At 36.3% G+C, this 27116-nt stretch overlaps 1 protein-coding gene and 1 pseudogene across 3 annotated transcripts in view; both read right to left on the bottom strand.

Moving 5' to 3' along the window:
- Positions 1-709: 709 nt before the first annotated feature.
- Positions 710-12742, bottom strand: LOC133058848 (large ribosomal subunit protein uL1-like; annotated as a pseudogene).
- Positions 12743-12873: 131 nt separating this feature from the next.
- The window catches only part of CENPC (centromere protein C), an 82372-nt gene continuing 68129 nt past the window's right edge, over positions 12874-27116 (bottom strand). For 2 of the 3 annotated variants that reach the window (XM_061145866.1, XM_061145867.1), the window contains exons 14-19: positions 25089-25193; positions 23416-23544; positions 22906-23001; positions 20617-20771; positions 14795-14885; positions 12874-13268 (exon numbers count right to left, since the gene is read on the bottom strand). In XM_061145866.1, the coding sequence (XP_061001849.1) occupies positions 13198-13268; positions 14795-14885; positions 20617-20771; positions 22906-23001; positions 23416-23544; positions 25089-25193 (647 nt within the window). In that variant the 3' untranslated portion in view covers positions 12874-13197. The remainder of the gene's footprint in view (positions 13269-14794; positions 14886-20616; positions 20772-22905; positions 23002-23415; positions 23545-25088; positions 25194-27116) is intronic. The other variant, XM_061145868.1, reaches the window with a different exon arrangement.

Here is a 27116-nt window from a genome sequence, read left to right as displayed (position 1 = left end):
ACTTGGCATGACAAAAAATTAAATTTTACTATATTAAGTTATTGATATTTTTGTGATTTTTGTTATAGCAGATAACCTATCCTAAATAATATAATGGGTGTGTTTGGTCATGTTCAACTCTTTGCAACCCCATGGACTGTAGCCCTCCAGACTCCTCTGTCAAAGGGATTTTACAGACAAGACTACTGGAGTGGGTTGCCATTTCCTTCTCCAGGGGATCTTCCCGACCCAGGGATTGAACTCACGTCTTCTGCATCTCCTGCATTGGCAGGCAGATTCTTTACTGCTGAGCCACCGAGGAATCTCCAAATAATATAGTACCTAAGATCAAACTGACTTTCACAATCTTCTGTTTTACTTAAATTCAATAACAAAACACTCTGAGCTTAATTATTCCCTGCCTTGCTTATATTCATCATGTTCTCCTTGATTCAGACCTTTCAATATATAATGAATTATATATAATATATACATAGAGATTATATCCATATTATATCATAAATATATTAATTATACAGATATATGTTCTTTGAAATAGATAATTTATATACTGAATTTATATTTATAATAATATATATAACATGCTTATTATAAATATAAATTCAACATAAAATATTGAGATAATATAACAATAATATAATAATAATGTGTCCTTGAGCTTACACATTCTTTTTTTTTTTTTTCATTTATTTTTATTAGTTGGAGGCTAATTAGTTTACAATATTGTAGTGGTTTTTGCCATACATTGACATGAATCAGCCATGGGAGCTTACACATTCTAATGTTTTGCCTAACACAATAATAGCTGGTAAATCATTAAGTCCTTTGGGTCAAGGGGACTGATAGGTACCAACTTAAGCCAAAAGAGTGGGTCTAGATCAAACCAAAGATAATTTTACTGAGAAAGTAGCTATTGTACACTTACTAGATGCCCAGGCATAAAATGAACATTATTGGAAGATACAAAGAATTATGCAGAATTGTCCTTATGTTGGCACATGTATAGGTTATTTTCCTAAAAAGATGTAAGCTTCTTATAGGCAGTTACTGGGTCTTATGTATCATTTGTTTCATAGTTCTAAGCATTAGGCAGTAAACCACTAGCAAGCACCTATGTGTACAGTTTTTCACTAGATATGGTATCTCCTACAAATCCTTAGAGTGGCTTTCATTAATTTTGAATCAACTGCAAATAATCACAAAACATGTAAAATTTAAACTAAAACCACTACAGTATTGTAAAGTAATTAGCCTCCAACTAATAAAAACAAATGGAAAAAAAAAGGAAAAAATAAAATAAAATAAAATTACTCATTAGGAAAGAAAGTAAATTGAAAGAACATTTGGATTGCAATTTATAATGTGCAAATTCAAATAAAAATAAGTAGAGAAAAAGAATCTGGCTTTTTTGACACTGCCTTAGCTATGATTTCTTGGATATGACACCAAAAGCATACAAAATAAAAGCAAAAATAAACAAGTGGGACTATTTCAAACTAAAAATCTTCTATATGGTAAAGGAAACAATCAACAGAATGAAAAAGTAATCAACAGATTGGGAAAAAATATTTTCAAAATGTATGTCTGATAAGAGGTTAATATTCAAAATACATTAAGAACTCATACAATTCAATAACAAAAAAAATGGACAAAAGGCTCAAGAAGGCAAATGGCCAATGAGTATATGAAAAGATGTTCAGTATCACCAATCATCAAGAAAATAAAATCAAAACCACAATGAAGTATCATTTCTCACCTCTTAGAATTGTTTTTATCAAAAAACAAAAGACAACAAGCCTTACAACAATGTGGACAAATTGGAACCCTCGTACACTGTTGGTGGGAATATAATATGGTGGAGTTGCTACGGAAAACAATATAAAATTCCTAAAAAAATAAAAAACAGAACTACCATATGATCCAGCACTTCTTTGTATATATCTTAAGGAAATGAAAGTAAGATCTCAAAGAGATATCTGTACCCCTTGAAGAATTATGTTCCTTGAAGAATTATTTACAATAGCCAAGATATGGAAACAAAGAGCCATCAGTGATGAATGGATAAGGAAGACATAGTATATACATTTAAGTGGAATACCATTTAGTCTTTAAAAAGAAGGAAATCCTTCCATATGCAACAATGCAAATGAATCTAGAAGACATTATGCTAAGTGAAATAAGCCAGTCACAAAAGGACAAATACTACATGACTCCACTCATGAGGCATCTGAGGTAGTAGTGGATTTTGCCAAGGTCTTAGGGGTGAAACAGGGAGTTGCTGTTCAATGAATATAAAGTTTCACTTATACAAGGTAAACATGTTCCAGAGATATACTGTACAACACAATGTTATTAACATGTTAACAAAATTATATTGCGCACTTGACATTTTGTTAAGAGGGTAGATATCATGTTAAATGGTCTTACCACACCAAACAAATGAGCACAAGGAAACTTTTGGAGGTGATGGATATGTTTATTACCTTGATTATTGTGAATTCATGGGCATGCATATACATCCAACTCATCAATTGTATACATTAAATATGTGTAACTTTTTAATATTACAACTCAATGCTGCTGCTGTCCAGTCACCAAGTCATGTCTGACTTTTCACAACCCCATGGACTGCAGCACACCAGGCTTCCCTGTCCCTCACTGTCTCCCCGAGTTTGCCCAAGTTAATGTCCATTGAATCGGGAATATCATCCAACCCTCTCATCCTCTGTCACCCCCTTCTCCTCCTGCCCTCAATCTTTCCCAGCACCAGGCTCTTTTCCAATGAGTCAGCTGTTTGCATCAGGTGACTAAAGTATTGGAGATTCAGCTTCAGCATCAGTCCTTTCAAAGAGTAGTCAGGGTTGATTTCCTTTAAGATGGACTGGTTTGACCTCCTTGCTTTCCAAGGAACTCTCAAGAGTCTTCTCTAGCACCACAGCTCCAAAATGTCAATTCTTCGGCACTCTGCCTTTTTTATTGTTCAGCTCTCACATCCATACATGACTCCTGGGAAGACCATAGCCTTGACTAGACAGAACTTTGTCAGCAAAGTGATGTCTTTGCTTGATAACACTGTCTAGGTTTGTCATAGCATTCCTGCCAAGAAGCTATCGTCTTCTAATTTCATGGCTACAGTCACCATCTGCAGTGACTTTGAAAGTCAAAGTGTTAGTCGTTCAGTCATGTCTGACTCTTTGCGGCTCCATGACTGTAGCCTGCCAGGCTCCTCTGTCCATGGAATTCTCCAGGCAAGAATACTGGAGTGGGTAGCCATTTCCTCCTCCAGGTGCTCTTCTGGACCCAGGGCTCGAACCCAGGTCTCCCACATTGCAGGCAGATTCTTTACCATCTGAGTCACCAGGGAACCGGTGACTTTAGAGCCCAACAAGAGGAAATCTGTCACTGCTTCCAACTTTTCCCCTTCTATTTGCCATGAAGTGATGGGACTGGATGACGTGATCTTAGTTTTTTAATACTGAGTTTTAAGCCGGCTTTTTCACTCTCCTTCTTCACCCTATTCAAGAGGCTCTTTAGTTCCTATTTGCTTTCTGCCTTTAGAGTGGTAACATTCGCATATCTGAGGTTGTTGATATTTCTCCCAGCAACCTTGACTCCAGCTTGTAGTTCATCCAGCCTGGCATTTTGGATGATGTGCTTTGCATAGAAGTTAAATAAACAAGCTGACAATAACAGCCTTGTTGTACTCCTTGCTCAATCCTGAACCAGTCAGTTGTTCCATATGGGGTTCTAACTGTTGTTTCTTGACCTGCATCCCAGTTTCTCAGGTGACAGGTAACACAGTCTGGTACTCCCATCTCTTTAAGAGTTTTCCACAGTTTTTCATGATCCATACAGTCAAAGGCTTAGCATGGATAACGATGATGGTGTAATCTCTCAGAGCCAGACATTCTGGAGAGTGAAGTTCAGACATTCTGGAATGTGAAGTGGGCCTTAGGAAGCACTGCTGCCAATAAAGCTAGTGGTGGTTTTGGAGTTCCAGCAGAGCTATTTAAAATCCTAGAAGAATTACAATTTGATAAAGCTTTTTAAAAAGTGAAAAAGATTCTCCTGTCATCCAATTAACCTGGAGTGTCTTATTAACCTAGGGTGGTTGAAACTAAAGAGGCAAGACACTGCAATAGCTGATAAGTCATAGGTATTTTTAAAAGGCTCAGATAAATGAATTTATCTAAACTATTAACAGGTGGCAGAAAAAATATTGAGGAAAAATAAAATAATAAATGTAAAAGGCTGTAAAGGTTATAAAAGACAGAGTCAAAGGAGAATATACATTGTATGGGTTGCCAATGGTGAAAGCAACATTAATGCAAGGGTTGAGAAGATAAATGGAAAAACAAGGACAAGCTGTTTTCAGAGTATAAAGTATCCTAAAGCAAGGTTTTACAAAACAACATTTGGCAGTTTTACAAATTGAGCATAATCATACCATACAACCCATGCATCACATTTCTAGGTAGTTGACCAACTGAGTTGAAAACTTATGTTCACACAAAACCTACACTCAAATGTTTATAGTAGCTTTATTCATAACTGCCAAAAACTGGCAGCAACCAAATGTCCTTCAGTACGTGAATGGATAAACAAACACTGATGGAACCATACAATGGAATTCTGTTTACAAGTTAAAAAAAAAAAAAATTATCTATCAAGCCCCCAAAAGGTATGTAAGAATCTCAAATGCCTATTGCTAAGTGAAATGACCCATTATAAAAAGGTTATAAACTATATGATTCCAAGTACATGACATTCTGAAAAATGCAGAACTAAAGACTATAAGAAGATCACTTTTTGCTAGGGTTCAGGCAAAGGAGAAGGTGGTTAAAGAGGCAAAACACTGGGAATTTTTAAGTCAGAGAAGCTATTCTGCATGATTCTGTAAGTGGTGGATACATGACACTATGCATTTATCAAAACCCATAGGAATTTACAGTACAAATAGTTAAATAAAACATATGGAAATTTTTAAAGAATTATTTAGGTCAGAATATCTCCAGATAGAATGCAGATGTGACAAAACAATCTAACTGTATTAGAAATGCATCAAACAACTTCACTGGTGAGAGAGATATGGGTGCTGACCCAAGTAACTCTGGAAATGAGTGGAGTCTATTAGACTAAAGGCAAAATAATGGTACATAAGCATTATATTATAGTTGACTGCCCCTTCATGGATCACAACCTTGGCCTGGCAAAGGTGCTTGCATAACTCAATGAAGCTACGTGCCATTCTTTAGAGGGTTACCCAAGATGGACAGGCCATAATGAAGAAAGAGTTCTGACAAAATGTGGTCCACTGGAAGAGGAAATGGCAAACCACTCCAGTATTCTTGCCTCAAGAACCCCATGGACAGTGTGAAAAGGCAAAAAAGATATGATGCCGGAAGATAAGGCATCCAGTTGGAAGGTGTCCAATATGCTACTACGGAAGAATGGAGGGCAATCACTAATAGCTCCAGAAAAAAATGAAGTGGCTAGGCCAAAGCGAAAATGACGCTCAGATGTGGAAGAGTCTGGTGGTGAAAGTAAAGTCTGATTCTGTAAAGAACAATATCACACAAGAATCTGGAATATTAGGTGAATGATCAAGGTAAACTGAATGTGTTCAAGCAGGAAATGGTAAGAGTGAACATCAGCGTCTTTGGAATCAGTGAACTAAAATGGATAGGAATGAGTGAATTTAATTCAGATGACCATTCTATCTACTACTGTGGCCAAGAATCCCTTAGAAGAAATGGAATAGCGTTCCTAGTCAACAAGAGTCCAAAATGCAGTACTCGGGTGCAACCTCAAAAACAACAAAATGTTCTGTTTGTTTACGAGGCGAACCATTCAACAAGACAGTAATTCAAGTCTATGCCTCAACCACTGATGCCAAGTAGCTGAAGTTATTACCAGTTCTGTAAAGACCTATAACACCTTCTAGAATTAACACTAAAAAAAGAAGTTCTTTTCATCATAGGAGACTGGAATGCAAAAGTAGGAAATCAAGAGATACCTGGAAAAACAAGCAAGTTTGGCCTTGGAGTGAAAAATGAAGCAGGGCAAAGGCTAACAGAGTTTTGTCAAGAGAACACGCTGGTCATAGCAAACCTCCCTTTCCAACAACCCAAGAGACAGCCTAAGTCAGAATGATTAGGTGCTTGGCAAAGATGGAGTTCTATACAGTCAGCAAAAACAAGGCCTGGAGCTAACTGTGGCTCAGATCATCAGCTCCTTATTGCAAAATTCAGGCTTAAATTGAAAAAACTAGAGAAAACCAATAGGCCATTCAGTTCAGTTCAGTCGCTCATTCATGCCCAACTCTTTGTGACCCCATGGACTGCAGCATGCCAGGCCTCCCTGTCCATCACCAACTCCCAGAGCTTGCTCAAGACCATTCAGGTATGACCTAAATCAAACCCCTGATAACTATAAAGTGGAGGTGACAAGTATTAACAGAATTAACAGATTAGGTCTGGTAGAGGGAGCATCTGAAGAACTATGGACAAATGTTTGTAACACTGCAGAGGAGGCAGTGACTTAAACCATCCCAAAGAAATAGAAATGCTAAGAAGGCAAAGTGGTTGTCTGAGGAGGCTTTACAAATAGCTGAGGGAAGAAGAGAAGCAAAAGGCAAGAGAGAAAGGGAAAGATATAACCAACTGAATGCAGAGTTCCAGAGAATGGCAAGGAGAGATAAGAAGGCCTCTTGAGATGAACAATGCAAAGAAACAGAAGAAAACAATAGAATGGGAAAGACTAGAGATAACTTCAAGAAAACTGGAGATATCAAGGGAACATTTTGGTTTGGACGGGCATGATACAGGACAGAAACAGTCAGGACCTACTAAAAGCAGAAGAAACTATGAAGCGGTGGCAAGAATACACAGAACTATACAAGGTGTTAATGACCTGGATAACCATGATGGTGTGATCACTCACCTAGAGTCTGACATTCTGGAATCTGAAGTCAAGTGGGCCTTAGGAAGCGTTACTACGAATAAAGCTAGTGGAGGTGATGGAATTCCAGCTGAGCTATTTAAAATCCTAAGATGATGCTGTTAAAGTGCTGCTACACTGAGTGTGTCAGTAAATTTGGAAAACTCAGCAGTGGCCACAGGACTGGAAAATGTCAGTTTGTATTCCAATCCCAAAGAAGGGCAATGACAAAAGAATGTTCAAAGTACTGTACAATGCACTTATTTTACACGCTATCAAGGTTATGCTCAATATCCTTCAAGTTAGGCTTCAGCAGTATGCGAACCAAGAAATTCCAGATGTACAAGCTGGGTTTCAAAGAGGCAGAGAAATCAGAGTTCAAATTGCCAACATTTGTGAGATCATGGAGAAAGCAAAGGAGTTACAGAAAACGAAACTTCTGCTTCACTGACTATGCAAAAGTCTTTGACTATGTGGATTACAACAATCTATGGAAAATTCTTGAAGAGATGGGAATATCAGACCACCTTAACTGTTTCCTGAGAAACCTGTATGTGGGTCAAGAAGCAACAATTAGAACTGGACGTAGAACAATTCAGTGGTTCAAAATTGGGAAAAAGAGTACAACAAGGCTGTAGATTGCCACCCTGCTTATTTAACTTTTATGCCACGTACATCATGAAAAATGAAAGGGTAGATGAATCACAAGCTAGAATCAAGACTGCCAGGCGAAACATGAACAAATTCAGATGTGCAGATGATACCACTCTAACGGCAGGAAATGAAGATGAACTAAAGATGCTCTTGATGAGGGTGAAAGAGGAGAGTGAAAAAGTTGGTCTGAAACACAACATTCGAAAAACTAAGATCATGGCATCCAGTCTCATCACTTCATGACAAACAAAAGGGTAAAAAGTGGAAGCAGTGACAGATTTTATTTTCCTGGGCTACAAAATCACTGCTAACAATGAGAGGAGCCATGAAATTAAGATGCTTGCTTCTTGGAAGGAAAGCTATGACCAATGTACACAGCATATTAAAAAGCAGAGACATCACTTTTCTGATGAAGTCAAAGCTATTTTTCCAGCAGCCATGTATAGAAGTGAGAGTAGGACCATAAAGAAGACTGAGCACCAAAGAATTGATGGGGAGAAAGTGTTCTCAGTGAATTTAGACAAAGTGTAAGTTGAACTTTGGTAACATCCAGATGGGCTTTAACTTTCATTCATGTTTAAACTTCCACAGCTAAGAAAAGTATGACAAGTGCAATGCTTTATTCCATTTTTGACTGGTTGTGAGCATGCGAAATGAGGGCAATTATACATTAGTTTGAACATTCTTTGGCATTGCCTTTCTTTGGGACTTGAATGAAAACTGAACTTTTCCAGTCCTGTGGCCACTGAGTTTTCCAAATTTACTGACACATTGAGTGAAGCACCAGGTATATTGTTACCCTGCTTACTTAACTTCCATGCAGAGTATATCACACAAAATGAAGGTGTGGATGAATCACAATCTGGAACCAAGGTTGCCAGGAGAAACACCAACAACCTCAGACATGCAGATTATACCAGTCTAATGACAGAAAATGAAGATGAACTAAAGAGCCTCTTGATGAGGGTGAAAGAGGAGTGAAAAAACTCACTTGAAACTCAAAATTCAAAAAACTAAGATCATGGCATCCAGTCCTATCATTTCATGACAAATAGAAGTGTAAACGGTGACAGATTTTATTTTCCTGGGCTCCAAAAATCAGACAGAAGACGTGAAATTAAAATAGAAAAATTTTCCCAGTGCACCAGGCCCGAGCACTTGTCTCATGCATCCAGCATGACAAAAACCACTACAATATTGTAAAGTAATTAGCCTCCAACTAATAAAAATAAATGAAAAAATATATATAAAAAAATTTTGTCCCCTCTTTCCTCTCTTTCCCCAACTCCCATTACACTTGTTGGAATGCTTGTATCATGGGTTTTCAGGGTTCTGTTCATTTTTTCAATCTATTTAAATTCGTTGTATACTTTTTTTTTTAGATTTCACCTTTTTTATTTTTTCATTTATTTTTATTAGTTGGAGGCTAATTACTTTACAATATTGTAGTGGATTTTGCCATACATTGACATGAATCAGCCATGGATTTACATGTGTTCCACATCCCAATCCCCCCTCCCACCTTCCTCCCCATCCCATCCCTCTGGGTCTTCCCAGTGCACCAGCCCCGAGAACTATTGATATACCTTCATATAAATGATCTCTGCTATCTCAAAATATCTCTGCTATTTGCTGTTGAGCCCATAATTTTTAATTTAGCCATGCTTTTTAACTCTGTAAGTCTGATTATTTTTTAGTCTATATTTCTCTATGGATTATGTTATTTATATATTTCTTTGTTGACTCACTTTAAAATTGTATGTTTTTTTGAGCTTATCTATTAATTCTTTATTGAAGTCTTTGCTAATCTATCATCTAGGCCCATACAGACTCAGTTTTCCATTAATTGCTGCCTTTTCCTCTTAGTACGTTTCACACTATTTCTTTCCATTTGTGGTTGAAAACTGGGCATTTTAGTTAATTTATTATAGCAACTCTACACCATGTACCAAAGTAATGCTCAAAATTCTCCAAGCCATGCTTCAGCAATATGTGAACCACGAACTTCCAGATGTTCAAGCCGGTTTTAGAAAAGGCAGATGGACCAGAGATCAAATTGCCAACATCCGCTAGATCACAGAAAAAGCAAGAGAGTTTCAGAAAAACATCTATTTCTGCTTTATTGACTATGCCAAGCCTTTGACTGTGTGGATCACAATAAACTGTGGAAAATTCTGAAAGAGATGGGAATACCAGACCACCTGACCTACCTCCTGAGAAATCAGTATGCAGGTCAGGAAGCAAAGTTAGAACTGGACATGGAACAACAGACTAGTTCCAAATTGGGAAAGGAGTACGTCAAGGCTGTATATTGTCACCCTGCTTATTTAACTTATATGCAGAGTACATCATGAGAAATGCTGGGCTGGATGAAGCACAAGCTGGAATCAAGATTGCCAGGAGAAATATCAATAACCTCAGATATGCAGATGACACCACCTTTATGGCAGAAACTGAAGAAAAACTAAAGAGCCTCTTGATCAAAGTGAAAGAGGAGAGTGAAAAAGTTGGCTTAAAGCTCAACATTCAGAAAACTAAGATCATGGCATCTGGTCCCATCACTTCATGGCAAATAGATGGGGAAACAGTGGAAACAGCGGCTAACTTTATTCGGGGGCGCTCCAAAATCACTGCAGATGGTGACTGCAGCCATGAAATTAAAAGATACCTACTCCTTGGAAGGAAAGTTATGACCAACCTAGACAGTATATTAAAAGCAGAGACATTACTTTGTCAACAAAGGTCTGTCTAGTCAAGGCTATGGTTTTCCAGTAGTCTTGTATGGATGTGAGAGTTGGACTGTGAAGAAAGCTGAGCACTGAAGAATTGATGCTTTTGAACTGTGGTGTTGGAGAAGACTCCTGAGAGTCCCCTGGACTGTAAGGAAATCCAACCAGTCCATCCTAAAGGAGATCAGTCCTGGGGTTCATTGGAAGGACTGATGTTGAAGCTGAAACTCCAATACTTTGGCCACCTGATGCGAAGAGCTGACTCATTTGAAAACACCCTGATGTTGGGAAAGATTGAAGGCAGGAGTAGAAGGGGATGACAGAGGATGAGATGGTTAGATGGCATCACCAACTCAATGGACAAGAGTCTGGGTAAATTCCAGGAGTTGGTTATGGACAGGGAAGCCTGGCGTGCTGCAGTTGATGGGGTCACAAAGAGTCAGGCACGACTCAGTGACTGAACTGAACACTGTGTATCAAGATGCTAAACAGTGTATTAAAAAGCAGAGACATCACTTTGCCAACAAAAGTTCATCTAGTCAAAGCTATGGGTTTTCCAGTAGTCATGTATAGATGTGAGAGCTGGACCATAAAGCAGACTGAGTGCTGAAAAACTGATGCTTTCAAATTGTGGTGCTGGAGAAGACTCTTGAGAGTCCCTTGGACAGCAAGGAAATCAAACCAGTCAATCCTAAAGGAGATCAACCATGAATATTCACTGGAAGGACTGATGCTGAAGCTCCAATACTTTTGGCCACCTGATGCAAGGAGCCGACTCACCGGAAAAGACCCTGATGTTGGGCAAGATTGAGGGCAGGAGGAGGAGGAGGCAGCAGAAGATGAGATGATTGGATGGCATCACTGACTCAAAGGACATGAGTTTGAGCAAATTCCAGGAGAAAACAAAGGACAGGGAAGCTTGGTGGGCTGCAGTCCATGTGGTCACAAAGAATCAGACACAACTTAGCTACTGAACAATAGCTGCCATAATGAATTTTCCAATGGATCTTAACAAAACAATTTGAAAACCTTCTGGAAAGGATGCCATTAAGAACATTCGTGATTCATCGTAAGAGGTCAAAATATCAACATGAACACAGAAGTCTGGAAGAATTTGATCACAACCCTCATGGATGACTGAATGGTTCAAGATTTTAGTGGAGGAAGGAACTGAAGATGTGGTGCAAACAGCAAGAGAACTAGAATCAAAAGTGGAGTCTGAAGCAATGTGATAATTGCTACAATGTCCTAAGATATCCTAAGATCAAGATTGCTTAAGGATGAGAACAGAAGGTTGTTTCTTGACATGGAATTTATTCCAGGTGAAAATGTCAGAAAGACTGTCAAAATGACAGGATTGTTTAAAATGACAACAAAGAATTTCGAATTTTATCACTGATAAAGCAGCAGCAAGATCTGAGAGGACTGACTACAATTTTGTAAGAAGTTCTTCTATATGGCAAACTATCAAAAAACACTGGCATGTTACAGAGAAATCATTTGTGAAAGGAAGTCAATAGATGCAGCAATTGATCAGTGTGGTCTTTTTTTTTTTTTTTTTAATGGTGGCAATATCATTTACTGGCTTAAGGCAGTTAATCTGTGCCTTAATACAGACACTGGGGCTTGCCTATGGTGCTCTTAATGTACAAAGACTGGACATTCTGCTAGCTTTTCTTGTGCAATGACACCAGAAAGTTAACAGCTAAGTGGATGCTGTACACAAGCTCATCATCCATCATCTTCACATGGCCAACAGCCACTAACAGACACAGCATCTTCTTCATCTGAAACTTGATCATGGACTTTACTTCATCAACTTTGGCCATCATGTTCTCATTCTGGGTCAGCAAGGAAGGGAATTTGCGAATATTATTCAGGTGTGGGCCCAGGATTTGTGGGACCTGCTTAAACAGAGATTCTGGAGTCAAAAAGTCATACTTCTTGGATAGCTTCTTGACCCCTTTTCTATTCTTATTGAGTTTCTTCAGTGCCTTGATGTTCATGTGGGAGATTTATCCAGTCTTAGACTCATCACAGTGCTGCTGGTCTCCCAGAACACATACAGAGAACTTGGTAAGGGGAATGAACGTAAGCCTGACGGTGCTGAGAAGTGTTTGTCCTTCTGAGGTCACAGTTCTTCAGGCTGATCTGAAGATCCACCATTTCCAGAACATTTTGATACTTGTGTTGATTTCCATGCAGGACTTCCTGCACTGTCTCCATACAGAGTGTCACAGGAGACTTCACTGCTCATGGTGCCTTGTGCCACAATAACTAGAAAAAAGTTGCTGTCTTATTTTTAAAAATTGCCCCAGCCACTCCAAACTTCAGCAACCACTACCTTGATCAGTCAGCAGCCATCAACATCAAGCCAAGACCCACCACCAGAAAAATGATGACGACTCATTGAAGGAATCAATAATGGTTAGCTTCCTTAAGGTATATGCATTAATTTTTAGACATAAAACTATTGCACACCTAACAGATGATAGCATAATGTAAACATAACTATTATATACACTGGGAAATCAGAAAATTCATGACTCACTTTATTACAATATCTGCTTTATTGTAGTGGTCTGGAATCAAACCCCTGACATTTCCAAGGTTTGTCTGTATATCCTCGAGAGCAGTGATTTTGGTATTCATGTTATTAAAAACTATGAATATGGGCAACACTACAGGTGATGTGTATATCTGTAAAAATTAGAAGATACATACAAAAGTTTGATGTTTACTGAAACAAATATACAACACAGAAATTTTAAAACTTAACAATTACAAATATACCCATCTCAACTGTACAATGTGTTTTATATGTATGTATCTATTTTTATATATATACACATGTACTTAAACTTTGCTTCATCTTTCAACTTTTTATCTGAGTAAAAAGAAGAACACTTTCCTCATTCAGGAGATTTTTGATGTTGTAATAATTACCTAGAAATAAAATAAGAAAATTAAAAATTACTTCCATAGGAATCATTTCCTTTTGATTAAATATTTTTAGTCATCACTATGTCAGTTACAATATATAGTGTCAAAAAAATTAACTCATCTAACTTCAAATAACTCTTATCTAATTCTACAAACTGAAAAATCTAACAGTTAACCACCACCTATGATCTAGATAAAGCTTGAAAAAACACAAACAAACTTCACATCATTCTAATAATGAACGCAAAAACAAATTAGACAAAGGTGTAGGTAGGAAAAAAAAAATCTCTCTCTGAGCCCAATCATGTTTTGGGGTTGTTGTTTTTAACTGAAGTATAGGTGATTTAGGTGATTTCCAATGTTATCTTAGTTTCAAGCATACAACAGTGATTCAATTATTTTTGTAGACTATACTCTATTTGAAATTATAAAATATTTTCTACACAGCCTTGTATCTTTTTATTTTCCTAGCAGTGTGTACCTCATTCCTCTTCCTCTATCTTGTCCCTTCCCTTTATCCCTCTCTGCTGGTAACCACTAGTTTGTTCTCTATGACTCTTGTTCTTGCTTTGTTATATTCATTTATTTTTTAGATTCCACATATAAATGAAAACAAACAGTACCTGTCTTTGTCTAACTTACTGAACACAATTATTAGGTCTTTGGAACCACTATGGATTCCTCTAAACAAGACATAGACAATATATAGATAAGTATAAAAGATACTTATAAAAGATAAGTAGAGTATAAAAGTAAAATAAAATTTCAAAGTTAAAAGGCAGCAAATGTAACTCAAATAAATTAGATAATAAATAACAGCAAATACAAAATACACATGGACAGCTGCTCATAAGGCAAATTTATAGTGCTAAGTACAATACTGTGACTTTTCTTAGACTTTTTATTAGAAATTCATACATATTAGGATTAACTTAGTTAATGAGTTTAAACTGTTCACAACAGTGTTGGCACATATAAAGGACTACATAAACTTAGCTATTATTATAGCTTTGTTTTTTCATTAGAATGTAAGCTCCACAAGGGCAGGGATTTTTTGCCTGTTTGTTCATTTATGTATCCCGCTTTCAAAGCAATGTTTAGTAGACTCTTAATCACATTTGTTAAATGAATGAATGAACAAATTAAAATTCCTACTTCAAAGACTTTTGCTCTTCAACAGCTGATGAAGGACACTATTCTGTATGTTTAAAATAACCAACTAAAAATTGTTTGATTACATAATGTCCTTGCATAGGGGAAATAATTTTCCTTCTACACTGGAGACAACATATCTCCTAACTAAGTATTTTTATATTCAGCAATTAGCAACTCTTATTCAATTTTCATGTATCAAAATACTTATATACCAACATTTATCTAAACAAAAAAATTAAAATATGCACCAAAACGTTTGACATCAGTTGCATCATGCTTCACTTTGACCACTGTGGTTTCCATTTTCATGGTGTTCATGAGCAACTATACAAGTATTTGACTATGTGAAAGAAAAAGTTTTTAATTACTCTTACCTGAAGGAACATAGAATGAATCCCCAGTTGTTATTATATAAGGTGTTTCATGTAAGGTACATAAAAGGTGACCAAGATTAACATAAAAAACCTGGAAAATTAAAAATTAAAACCTCAATTTCAAATTGTAATACAACAACTACACTCCAAAGAAACTTAAAGTAAACATTGAAGGCAGAATAATGGTCCAATCTAGTCACATAAACTTTACATGAAAGTGAGTAATTTTCCTACTGGAAGCAGAGGGAAGATGAAGCAGAGAAGTTGGAGAAATCTGAAGCATGAAAAGTACTTTCACTGTTGCTGGTGCTGAAGATAAGACAGTCATGAACCAAGGAGTGTAAGCTATTTCTAGACACCTTGGCCAGGAACCTCAGTCTTACAATGACAAGTAACTGAATTCTGCCAACAAACTGAATGAATTTGAAAGCAGGTTCATTCTAAGAACATTCAGAGAGGACTATAGATCTCTGGACATCTTGACTCTAGCCTAGTGATACTCTAAGCAGAGAACTCAGTCAAGCCCACCCAATTTCTAACTTATACAACTATGAGATAATACATGAATGCTGTTTAAATTGTGTAGTAATTAAGTAAAGCAGTAATACAGAAAACTAATACAAGAAATTTCTTTTGTTATTATCTACTGTTTTTTAAAATTCAGAACCATTGTAAAGAACATCACTTAAGAAGAGTAGCTAGGTTTTACGTATACCTCTATAAAGGTTACATGCTTTGGTATATGTAACTTAATCTGACTGATGAATCTAAAAGATCAATAAAAAAATTTTTTTAAGTACACTTAAAGCATCAACATTAAGAAAGTAAAAGAGGATAAATGTAGTGCTCAATTGTACAGGCTTCCATAGTCAAGCAGGGCAAATTTTACATTTTACACAGAGATAGCACCTGATAATAATCTGTTTTATTTTGACAACTAAATACAAAATGTAGGGCCCTCAAACTTTGATATTCAAATTCTGAGATTCAGCCATCAAGAATATTTGCCTCAGAGAATGATGCCTCCTGCTCCTCCTTTTCTTACCACTTTTGTAAAATGAGCCTAAAATACCAGAAAAAGAAGAGCAGCTAGAGCTTATACAGCACCCACACCATGCAAGACACTGTTCTAAGCACTTTATTTTTATTCATTTAATGTATGCATCTATCAGTGAGACAGCACTATCTTAAGAGCTTTTCACAAATGAAGAAGATGAGGCACAAAAGAGTGTAAATTTCCAAGGTCACAATGTAAATGGAAGAGCAGGAATTTGAACTCGGGTACTTTGACTCCAGAATCCATGTTCTTAGTCACTACAATATACTCCCTCAAGGGAAAAAAAAGTTCTTAAAGTGGTTCTAAAGGTACTTTTATAATTTAATAAAAGAAATAAATGTTTATTATATACCAAAAATAGCCTTTAAAAAAAAAAAAAGTTAACGCACACTATACCCAGAGGTCAAGTACACGTTTCTAAATGGTGTTTGCTTATCTATTCAATTTGGCTCTCTAAGCATACCTCTCCCCATTTCTGTAAACATTTTACTAAGAATGCTTTTGAAATACACAAAAACAGAATGACACTCTCCCACAAATAAATATCAAATCCCAATAACCCTCTCTTTTCAAAATCTGTTTTCCCTATCCCATATTATTTTGAAATGAATGCGCAGCACCATAATCACCTGTAAGTATTTCAATGTGTACTGAAAGATCAAAGTCCTCTTTTAAAACACAACACTGTTGTCACACGTAAAAATAAATGAATATTTAGTATTAATATTAAATTTGAATTTGAACGTTCAAATTTTCAATTGTCTCGTAAATGTCCATGGAGATAACCAATGTCCTGAATTTTATATTTATTATTCTCTTGTTTTCATTACAGTTCTTACCAGGCAAAAATGGATCTTTAAAAAATAACTTTTTAATTTTGTATATTTCTGAATTTATATAAATGGAATTAGATTGAATGTATAACTCCTTGATTTGTTTTTCATTCAGAGTATGGGCATTTTTATTAGTACATGTTTATTTGCTTATGTTTTCGCTTCTGTAAAATATTTTTTTTTAATAACATATCTGCTTTCCTATTGAGTTATCATTCTCTTTGAAATTTTAAAATATTTACATTCTGGATACTAATCACTTGTTGGTTATCTATATGGCAAGTATTTTGTCCTAGTTTTAGCTTAAGCTTTCTTTGCTTAAGCTTTCTTTATAGTCTTTTGAATAAGAGCTGTTGTTAATAATTTAATCAAATAAAATTTTCTTTTTCATTTGTAAAAAAAAAAAAAGGGTTTGTTTCAATTGGGATCCAACTAAAAGTCAGTGCTTAATCTATGGTCAGTGCTTGATCTATCTTTTAAAACACTCAGTCTATGGCATGGTTCTCAATCTGGGGGTGATTTTGCCCCTCAGGGGACAAGTGGCACTGTCTGTGGACACTTTTAATTGTCACAGCTAGCGCACTCCTGGAATCTAGTGCAGAGAGGCCCGAGATGCTTGTGAACATCTTACAAGGCACAGGGTAACAAAATGTCAACACTGCCATGGTTGAGAACCGTGATCTCTGTACATTCCACTTGGTTGTCTTTTTTATCCCTTGCATCTTATTTAGTAAGTAAATCAAGCAGCAAAATTTGTTTTAAAAATCTTTACACAGCTGGATTTTGCTGGGTAAACCCAGGGTGTCATTTGTAAAGTCTGCTATTCTTTACTTCCTATAAATTGGTTGCTAGATCCAAGGACTTAACTTCAGGTGGTGTTCTGTGCAGGTTTTGTTTTGTTTTTTAAAGGAGGTGGAGAAGACATGACTATTTCATATGCAGTGTTGTATTCTTCCATAGGAGGCACATAATGTTTGGCTGTGTTCTTTTTAGATGTTAGTGTACGATGATGCTAGATCCATCAGTTTATTGGGTGTTGTAAAAATGTAATATTCCATCCTAACATTCCTTCTTTTATTAACTGGAATATTTCTAAAAGGGTAAACTTCCCTTCCTCTATTATTTGGTTACCTAGTAGTACAATTTATATGAGAACAGCAGAATAAATGTTTAATTATTTCCCTTTATTTGCCATATTTGTTGTCAAAGTTGAGTTGTCATAGTATTTGCCAACAGCGATGAAATAAGTTTTTCTTTTTGTAGTAGTCTTACAAATTCACGGATTTAGATATAATTGGTATCTATCAACCCAATGAAGTTATTCTTATTGATACTCAAGTTTTCACATCTTTGTCCAGAGAAAGCATCTTCAAGCTGGATTCTGAAACATTATGACCCAATCCTAATGGTTTTTGATAGTTTGCTATCAGATATGATAAAATATTCCAAGCTTAGTCCCAGGCCTGGGATAAGACATTTCTTAAGGAACTCTGGTTTCTTTAGGTGTGTTGTGTCACCTTTTGGTCTTTTAGTTCTGGAACAATTATTGTCTACTTTTTCAAATATTTCTCCCTTTTGCTCATTTGGGTTTTTTCTCGATTCTGTTTTAACCTGTTCTTCCATATCATCTAACTTTAATACTTTCCATTTCTTAATATCCTCTTGTCTTCTAGGAAAGCTCCACAACAAACTCCCACAGTTAATTTGTTAATTTCTCTGTGGTTTGATTTTACTAAATCTACCACTGCTACTTTCTCCCTTATTAGTGGTTCTCCATCTTGTCCTTTTGCTTCTCAAAAGCATATATTTAAAAGTGTGCTTCATTCTTTCAAAAATGTAAAAATATTCCAGTTATTAAAAAATTTAATTCTGATTTTCATTATAAAAAGTTAAAGGCAATATTTAGAAGAAATAAAAATAAACTATAATCACCTACTAACATGTTTTCTATAGTTCCTTCAAATTTCTGTCATTTTCATTTTTTATTTTAGTCAGAAAAAAACAAAAAGGATTTTCTATCTTGCAATTTGCAAGATAAACATTTAAGGATTAACCTTTAAGGATAAACATTTAACCAAACTGCAGATAGAAAATTCTTCCAATACAGTTATTCTTCAAAATGTTTCATACAATACCTGGAATATATAAGTGCTATATAACTGATTATAATATGTGTGTGTGCTAAGCTGCCTCAGTCGTGTCTGACTCTTTGTGACCCCATTGACTGTAGCTCACCAGGCTCCTCTGTCCAGGGGATTTTCCTGGTAAGAATACTGGAGTGGGTTGCCATTTCCTCCTCCAGATTATTATATATAATGGTTTATTTCATTACTAAGTCAAAAGATACATATAAGCATTTTCTTCCCACAGCACATTTCAGTGGTTTCCAATGTCAGAAATTACTCTCAATGTTAAAATAAGTAACTACCTATGTTTAGGTTCCCTAGCTTTTATTTTCCTAGGAAAAAATTCTGAAATGACATTCATAAGTGAAAGTCTACAAATCAGTTATAGGTTAGAGTTATAAGTCTACAAATTATAAATCCAAAAATGTCTACTAAACTCAGTAATTATAAAGTATGCCTTATTTTTAATATAGATTCCTTTGAATGTTAGACAGGTTAAACATTTTCAAATATTTACTAGATATTCAATATTCCTCCCTTCTAAAGGAATAAAAACATTATATCTTATTAATACTACTAATAATATTAATATATTAGTTTAATGATGACATTTCATAACACTTATTTTCATTATTAACTGTTTCTTAATGATTACACAGGGATTATCTATTACTTCAGTTAGTTTAATATGTTATTTTTACTCTTTTAATATGACCTGGAGATCTATAACATTTTAAGACTGGATTAAAGAAAACCTTTAAATACTTTAGACCTGGATTCTACATGCTATGTGGTGGTGGTGGTGGTGGTGGTTTAGCTGCTAAGTTGTGTCCAACTCTTGTGACCCCAAGGACTGTAGCCCACTAGGCTCCTTTGTTCATGGGCAAGAATACTGGAGCGGGTTGCCATTTCCTTCTCCAGAGGATCTTCCTGACCCAGGCATCAAATTCGTGTCTCTCGCACTGCTGGCAATCTCCTGCACTGCAAGCAATTCTTTACCACTGAGCCACCAGGGAGAAGGAAATGGCAACCCACTCCAGTGCTCTTGCCTGGAAAATCCCAGGGACGGGGGAGCCTGGTGGGCTACAGTCCATGGGGTTGCAAAGAGTCGGACATGACTGAGCGACTTCACCTTCACTTTCAGCCTTTCCTTTCTCCAGGAGATCTTCCTAAGCCAGGGACAGAACCCAGGTCTCCACATTGCAGGCAGATGATCTACTGTCTGAGCCACCAGAGAAGTCCAAGAATACTGGAGTGGGCAGCCTATCCCTTTTCTACCGGATATTCCCAACCCAGGGAGCGAAGAGGGGTTGCTGCATTGCAGGCGGATTCTTTACTAGCTAAGCTACCGGGGAAACCCAGGTAACACATTATTTAGTACTTACTGAAGTAACTAGTTCCCAGTCTCAATCTGCTGTTAATCAGTTACATGATTTTGAAGTCTTTTAAATTCTTTATTTCTAAACTTCATGATTGGAGAAATCAGATTTAGACTTAATCTCAATAAACCTCTCCAGCCCTAAAATTCTAATGACTTGTTTGCAAATCTAATTTTGAAGATACTTTTAAGACCATTCCCTAAACTTCTAAATCTCAAGGCTACACTGCTACACTACTACAAGTACTTTTAAATATCCTTCGGTTGACTGATTTTAAACAGATGAAAAAAACTAAAAAATTACCTATGTACTATAGTAACAATATCATTTCTGAGAAAATAGATTTTTAATGCTTCATCAAACCCAATAACTCAGAGTTGTGCCAAGATCAAAACATATATATCAATATATGGAGAAATGTACTCACCAATGTATCAAGGCCTACATGCTGCTTTCCCTTTTCTTGATTTGGTCCTAGTATCAATTTTCCAGTAGAAAAAAACGGTGTATCCAATGTTTTATATACTTTCAACTCATCATGTTCAACACAAAATTGGTATGTATCTCGTGGCCTTATAAGATCTAAAAAGGAAAAAAATTAATATAAGTATGAAGTAATAGCAATAACACTGCTCACTGATATAGCATATACACACATGTGTGTGCATGCTAAGTCACTTCAGTCAACGAACTTTTTGTGACCCTGTGGACTGTTAGTAGCCAGCCAGGCTCTTCTGTCCACGGGACTCTCCAGGCAAGAATACTGGAGTGAGCTGCCATTCCCTTCTCCAGGGGATCTTCTCAAACCAGGGATCAAACCTAAGTCTCTTATACACATTCATAAATAAAAACATAAAACTGTCCTAGAAAGATAAATGTGATTAAGAGCACTGACTCTGGACCTAGAAAGGTCACATCATATCTTTGTCTTCCAAGTTGAATGACCTTAGCCAAGTTGCTTATCCTCCATTTCATTTTCTTTTCTATAAAATGTGATAAAAATAGTTTATCTATGTTAGAGTTGGGAATATCAAATGAGTTAATGTGTATGAAGTATTTAAAACACTGGTACAAAGTAAGCATTCAGTAAGCTTTGCTAATAATATTATTTTATTATTATTAACAATGGCGGTATTATTTCCCCCAAAATAACTCAGATGGAAAACAAAATCAGCTAAGAGACAAGAAAAGACTCCTTATTCTTAAAAAGTTCAATATAACATAGCCATACTACAAATGTATCATCATCACACCAATAAATACCTTTGTGACTGATTAAGTAACAATATTTTTTATTTATCAGGTAGAGGCTCTAAATAACCAGAGTTCTAACTGTAGCTTCCAAATTACTATATCATTTTTTAAATTTCCCTTTTACTTACAAACTTTTCCAGATGTATAATTAATACATTTTTTATCATCAGCTTCCGACTGTACTCCCACAGATGACAGGATATAGACAATACATATGCTCAGCAAACAAAAAGTGATGAATTCTTGAAAACACAACTTTTTTTACGAATACAGTATAGCAATGTTTTCAGTTAAGACACTTCGCTAAAAAAAATATTCTCTGTACTTTTCCCTCTACAGCCAAATCAACAACTGAATATAGAAATATCTTTGCTTCTTAAGATATCAATGGAACCTATTCCACAATCAAAATTTTAAGTGTAAACTGTCTCTCTGCTTTGACATATTTATCTTTTGATTTAGGATAAATAGTCCTCAGTACTCACTAGTACAGTCATTGACAGTTGTTAAAACACTTAAGTATTTCCTGTATGTAAATATTGCATGGTTGGAATTAGTTGAGTGTCCACTACTTAACCCCACCACACTATAGCCCATCTCTTGGGACCTCCAATGGTATCCTAGAAACTAAATGTTTAGTACCTGTTAAGTGCAGGAGGAGGCTTTTGGACCCTATGTCTGCCTTAAACATGACATTTGTTTGACTGACTGATGTCCTTGCTACACAGCACCAAAGGCTGTCTAAACCCAGCCACAATCCCTACCTGATCTCACAGTAAGAGTGTATCCAGGAGTCTGCCAGTTAATTTGCTACAATTCCCCCTGAATGGGCTTCCTGATAATTCAGTTGGTAAAGAATCTGCCTGTAATGCAGGAGACCCCAGTTCAATTCCTGGCTTGGGAAGATCCACTGGAGAAGGGATAGGCTACCCACTCCAGTATTCTTGGGCTTCCCTTGTGACTCAGCTGGTAAAGAATTCACCTGCAGTGCAGAAGACCTGGGTTCGATCCCTGGGTTGGGAAGATCCCCTGGAGAAGGGAAAGGCTACCCACTCCAGTATTCTGGCCTGGAGAATTCCACGGACTGTATAGTCCATGGAGTCGCACAGAGCTGAACACAACTGAGTGACTTTCACTTTCACTTTCCCCCTCAACAGCCCTTGTCCCCAAGTGTCCTCCTGATCAAAGAAGGCCTGGATCCTATTGGAGGAGGCAACATTCCTGATGGTAGCACTTGTATCATAGAGGACAAATGCATGGTACTCTATGTCCCTGGTGGTTGTCTACCATCAATTTCCCCACAGTAGTCCTCATACAGGCTACTTATTTGAATCAGACTTGCTATTGGACTTTGGCTCTGAAAGATCTGAGGAGAGAAAGGGAAAGTAGAAAAGCCAGCCTTCAAACAGTTTGTCCTTACTAGATATTAAATTAAGCATTCTCAGAATCAATCTGAGCTTACCCATAAGAACAGTCTCTCGTGTTTCTGGGTCTTTTACCCTTGTTGGCTGCAGAGGATCTCCCAGAGGTATATTCAGATTTACCATGAATTTATTCTCTGCAAAAGAAGTATCACTGAAATACTATTTACTTTAAACTCTTTTCCATTAAAAAAAAATCTAGTATGAAACAGAGCTAAGGACAAGTTTGTAAAGGAGAATGGAAGAAGCATATTTCTTCCTGTTTATCAATGACCACTTTGATGCATGGACAAGATAAGTTTCATTTGACAATGCAATTTACCCATGTGGAAATGTTTTACACTATGATATTAATGATTTTTTAAAAAGAATAAAATTAGTTTACTTTCAAAATCTGAAGAAAAGTAGACATTAAAAAGAGAATTTAAAAAAAGAGAGAGAATTTACCCTTAAGTACTATTATATTCTGATACATTTAGAGGTATATTTCAAAATCTGCAAAGAGCTATTTTTCAAAACACTGTTAGTTAAAATAAGGAAAAAGTTCATACTTCTTTCATCATTTTCAAGACAGATTCTTTTCCTATTAGCTGTTGTAATGATTCTTCCCAAGTTTCCTGTTGCTTTCCTTTTAGATGATACTGTGTCTGGGGACAGTATTCCACCAATCACAAATCCTCCTGAAATTTAACCCCAGAAAAGGTAAATTATCATACCTAGCAAAGTGAAAATCTTGAAACAAAATTCATTACATTAATACAGCACATTTCCTTTCAAAGCACAGAAGAATACATTATTATTACTACTCTACAGCTAATTCAAGTAACACAAACAGCAACCAATTTCACTTAAGTCTCTCTACTATCCTAAATCTGGTGGCTCAGTCAGTAAAAAAGCCACCTGCAATGCCGGAGACCCGGGTTCAATCCCTGGGTCAGAAGATCCCCTGGAGAAGGAAATGGCAACCAACTCCAGTAATCTTGCCTGAGAGGATCCTAGCAGGCTACAGTCCATGGGGTCACGAGAGTCAGACACAACTTAGCAACTAAACCATCACCACTATCCTAAATCTAGACATACTGATGAAACATAACTGAATGATCTCTATTGCTTGAAATAAATAGTCATCAGTGGAGGTATAAAAAATGAAAGACACAAAGATTAGCAATGAACTATTTATAGTAATCCACGTCAGTTTAGTCCTTTGACTCAGAAATATCAATTAAAAAAAAGGAAGTAACTTTAATATAACACTATTTTCTTTCCCACCCTCTATAATTTTTGTAGCGAAATATGCTAAGAAAATGGAATGAGAATAATAATGGGGAATATTTAATCTTTTCCAGTTAAAATTTTCTCATGTTCTGATCTAATGTTTCATTTTATGCGATTAGAAATATTGAATTGTATATTATTGAATTGTATAAAAATAATGTGCTCCATGCTCAGTCGTATCTGACTCTTTGCTACCCCATGGACTGTGGCTCGCTACGATCCTCTGTCCATGGAACTTTCCAGGCAAGAATACTGGAGTAGGTTGCCATTTCCTCCTCCAAGAGATCTTCTTGAATCAGAGATCGAACCTACTGCATCTCCTGGGTTTCCTGCTTTGGCAGGCAGATTCTTTACCACTGGGCCACCTGGGTTAAGTGTTAGTCACACAGTCATGTCCAATTCTTTGCGACCCCACGGACTGTAGCCCAACAGGCTCTTCTGTCGACCGAATTCTCCAGGTTGCCATTTCCTTCTCCAGGGGATCTTCCCAACCCAGGGATCGAACTTGGGTCTCCTGCATAGCAGGCAAATTCTTCACCATCTGAGACACTAGGAAAGCCACCTGGGAACACTCTATAAAACTACACAATCACTTCAAATTGTTAGCAAAGAGAAAAAAAAAAAAATCAGCATCTCTAGAGTAATCAGAGAAACCTGGACTTGAATCTATTCTTGTCACACTGTTGGAGGATGATGATTAAATAAGGTAATGTTATACTTGTAGTGTTATACAGTACTTGGCTTCCCTGGTGGTTCTGCCTGCACTGCGGGAGACCTGGGTTCGATCCTCAGGTCAAGAAGATCCCCTGGTGGGCTACAGTCCATGGGGTCGCAAAGAATCAGACACAACTGAGTGACTTTCAATTTTCTGGCACAAGACATATCTAAATAAATTAGAGTAATTATCATTATTATTTTTTATTTTGAGACACCAAAATACAAATTTTACCTGATGGCCTTCCCTGATAATTTATTCGTTCCCCTCGCCAGTATTCCAAAGGTTTTGATCGTGTTCTCATAGTTCTGCGAACATTTGGTGTATTGGAGGGTAATACTGTAAAAGACATCAGACAAAAATATACACATATGTTAAGCTGGATGAAACTCCACAGTGAAAAGACTGATATTACTTTCTAGAATAGGAATGCTTCTAGACAAAACACTAGAGATACAAATTTCAAGATATATTTGGGCTAGTAAAGAAATGCCAATGAAAAAATAAACTACTAGATTGGAAAGATGTAAAAATTTGGTAACATTCATGGTTAAAGATGTTAAAGGTACACTGAAATTCTCATATATTCCCGATAAGAAATATAAACTGAAGACAATCTGACAATATCTATAATTGTAATACTCTGAGATGGCAATTTCATTTTTAGGAAATGAATTTGCAAAATATTTATAAAAATGGGCAAAGATCTAGGTATAAAAACATTCATAGTAGTACTGTGTATACTATGGAACCGAAACAGAAAGGAACCAAAAACAGAAGTCAAATTGAAAACCATCTAAATGTTCCCAATAGGAAATGTGTTACTCAGGGTAGTCATAGACGCATGTATTTGTGTGTATACACACGTATCTACTCATTTTATCTTACCAATGCAAAGTTCTACATGCTAAGTTTGCTGGCTATATAATCAACTTTCTATGTTCTTTCTTATTTCTGGTTTGCTGGATTTCTCCAATTCTGAAAGTGGTTTATCAAAATCTCTAACTGTATTGCTTAAAATCTCCTTGCTTTTCCTCAGGTCTTTTTTTTCCTTTATACATTTTAGTTGCTAGGCTGTTTGGTACATAGTAGTTTAGGATTTTTCTATCTTCTTCAATAAATTGCTTATTTATTATTACAAGTCCTTTATTCCGTTCACATTTTTAACTTTAAATTTCACTTCACCTAATATTAAAAATGCATCACTACTTTCTTTCTATTTATATTACTCTACTTAATTCTTTGATAATCTTTTATTTTAAAACCTGTTTTAAGTGTTTCGTATAAACATATAGGTCAGTTTGTATTGCTTAACCAAATCTGTTAAGTCTCTATCTTACTAGAGGAATTCAATCCATTCATGCTTACTTAGTATAACAAATATGGTTCTTTTTATTCCTTCCATTTTACTTTATATTTACTTGTTATTTTACATCAATGATTCTTTTTTTCCCCCTCCTTTTCATTGGTTTGGTCAGAGTATCATTTCTTTCCCCATACTCCAAACCTTGGTCATTTCAAAGCTTTACTGTACTTTTTCAGTCTAATTTACCTTCCTATTCCTGCCATTCAAATCATACTCATTTCTCTATGATTATATTGAAAACTATATTCCTTACCAAGATATCATCTTCTTTCTTCTCTCACTTAGTAAAACAAAACTTTTAGACTACTTTTATCATCCCTCTGCCACTCCTACTCTCCTCCCCATTACACCAAGTTTTGTTAAGATACTGCAGATTTCAAACTATCATTGCAAAAATTCTTACTTAGTACTTATAAATCCTCAATCATATTAGCATTAAGTAGTAGACACACCCTCAGGTGTGAGCAATGAGATACCCCTTCCCTAAGATACATGTGGAACTTATGATATACTCAACTGAATATGGCAAAAGGAAAGGGAAGTCACTCCTGTGACTATATCATGATTCTACACATAAGACACTATCTAGCAGAAGCAGAGAAAAATTCTTCCTTGCTCACTTTGAAGAAGCAAGCTGCCACACTGAGAAAAGAGCCTATGAAAAGGGTCATGTGGCAAGGAACTGCAGGTGACCTCTAGAAATTAAGAGGCCCATGGCTCACAGACACCAAGAAAACAGGTATCTCAGTCCTACAATTTCAAGGACCTGAATTCTCCTAACAACCACATGAGCTAGAAAGAGGATCTTAAGCTCAGATAAGACCATGGTCCAGGCTGACACTTTTGACTGCAGCCTGTGAAACCCTTTAACAGAGAACCCAGCTAACATGTACCTG

This window comes from Dama dama, chromosome 6 (assembly GCF_033118175.1).
Source record: "Dama dama isolate Ldn47 chromosome 6, ASM3311817v1, whole genome shotgun sequence".
Classification (NCBI taxonomy): domain Eukaryota; kingdom Metazoa; phylum Chordata; class Mammalia; order Artiodactyla; family Cervidae; genus Dama; species Dama dama.
The sequence above is the reverse complement of the archived record's forward strand: the minus strand, read 5'-3'. Positions and strand labels throughout refer to the sequence as shown.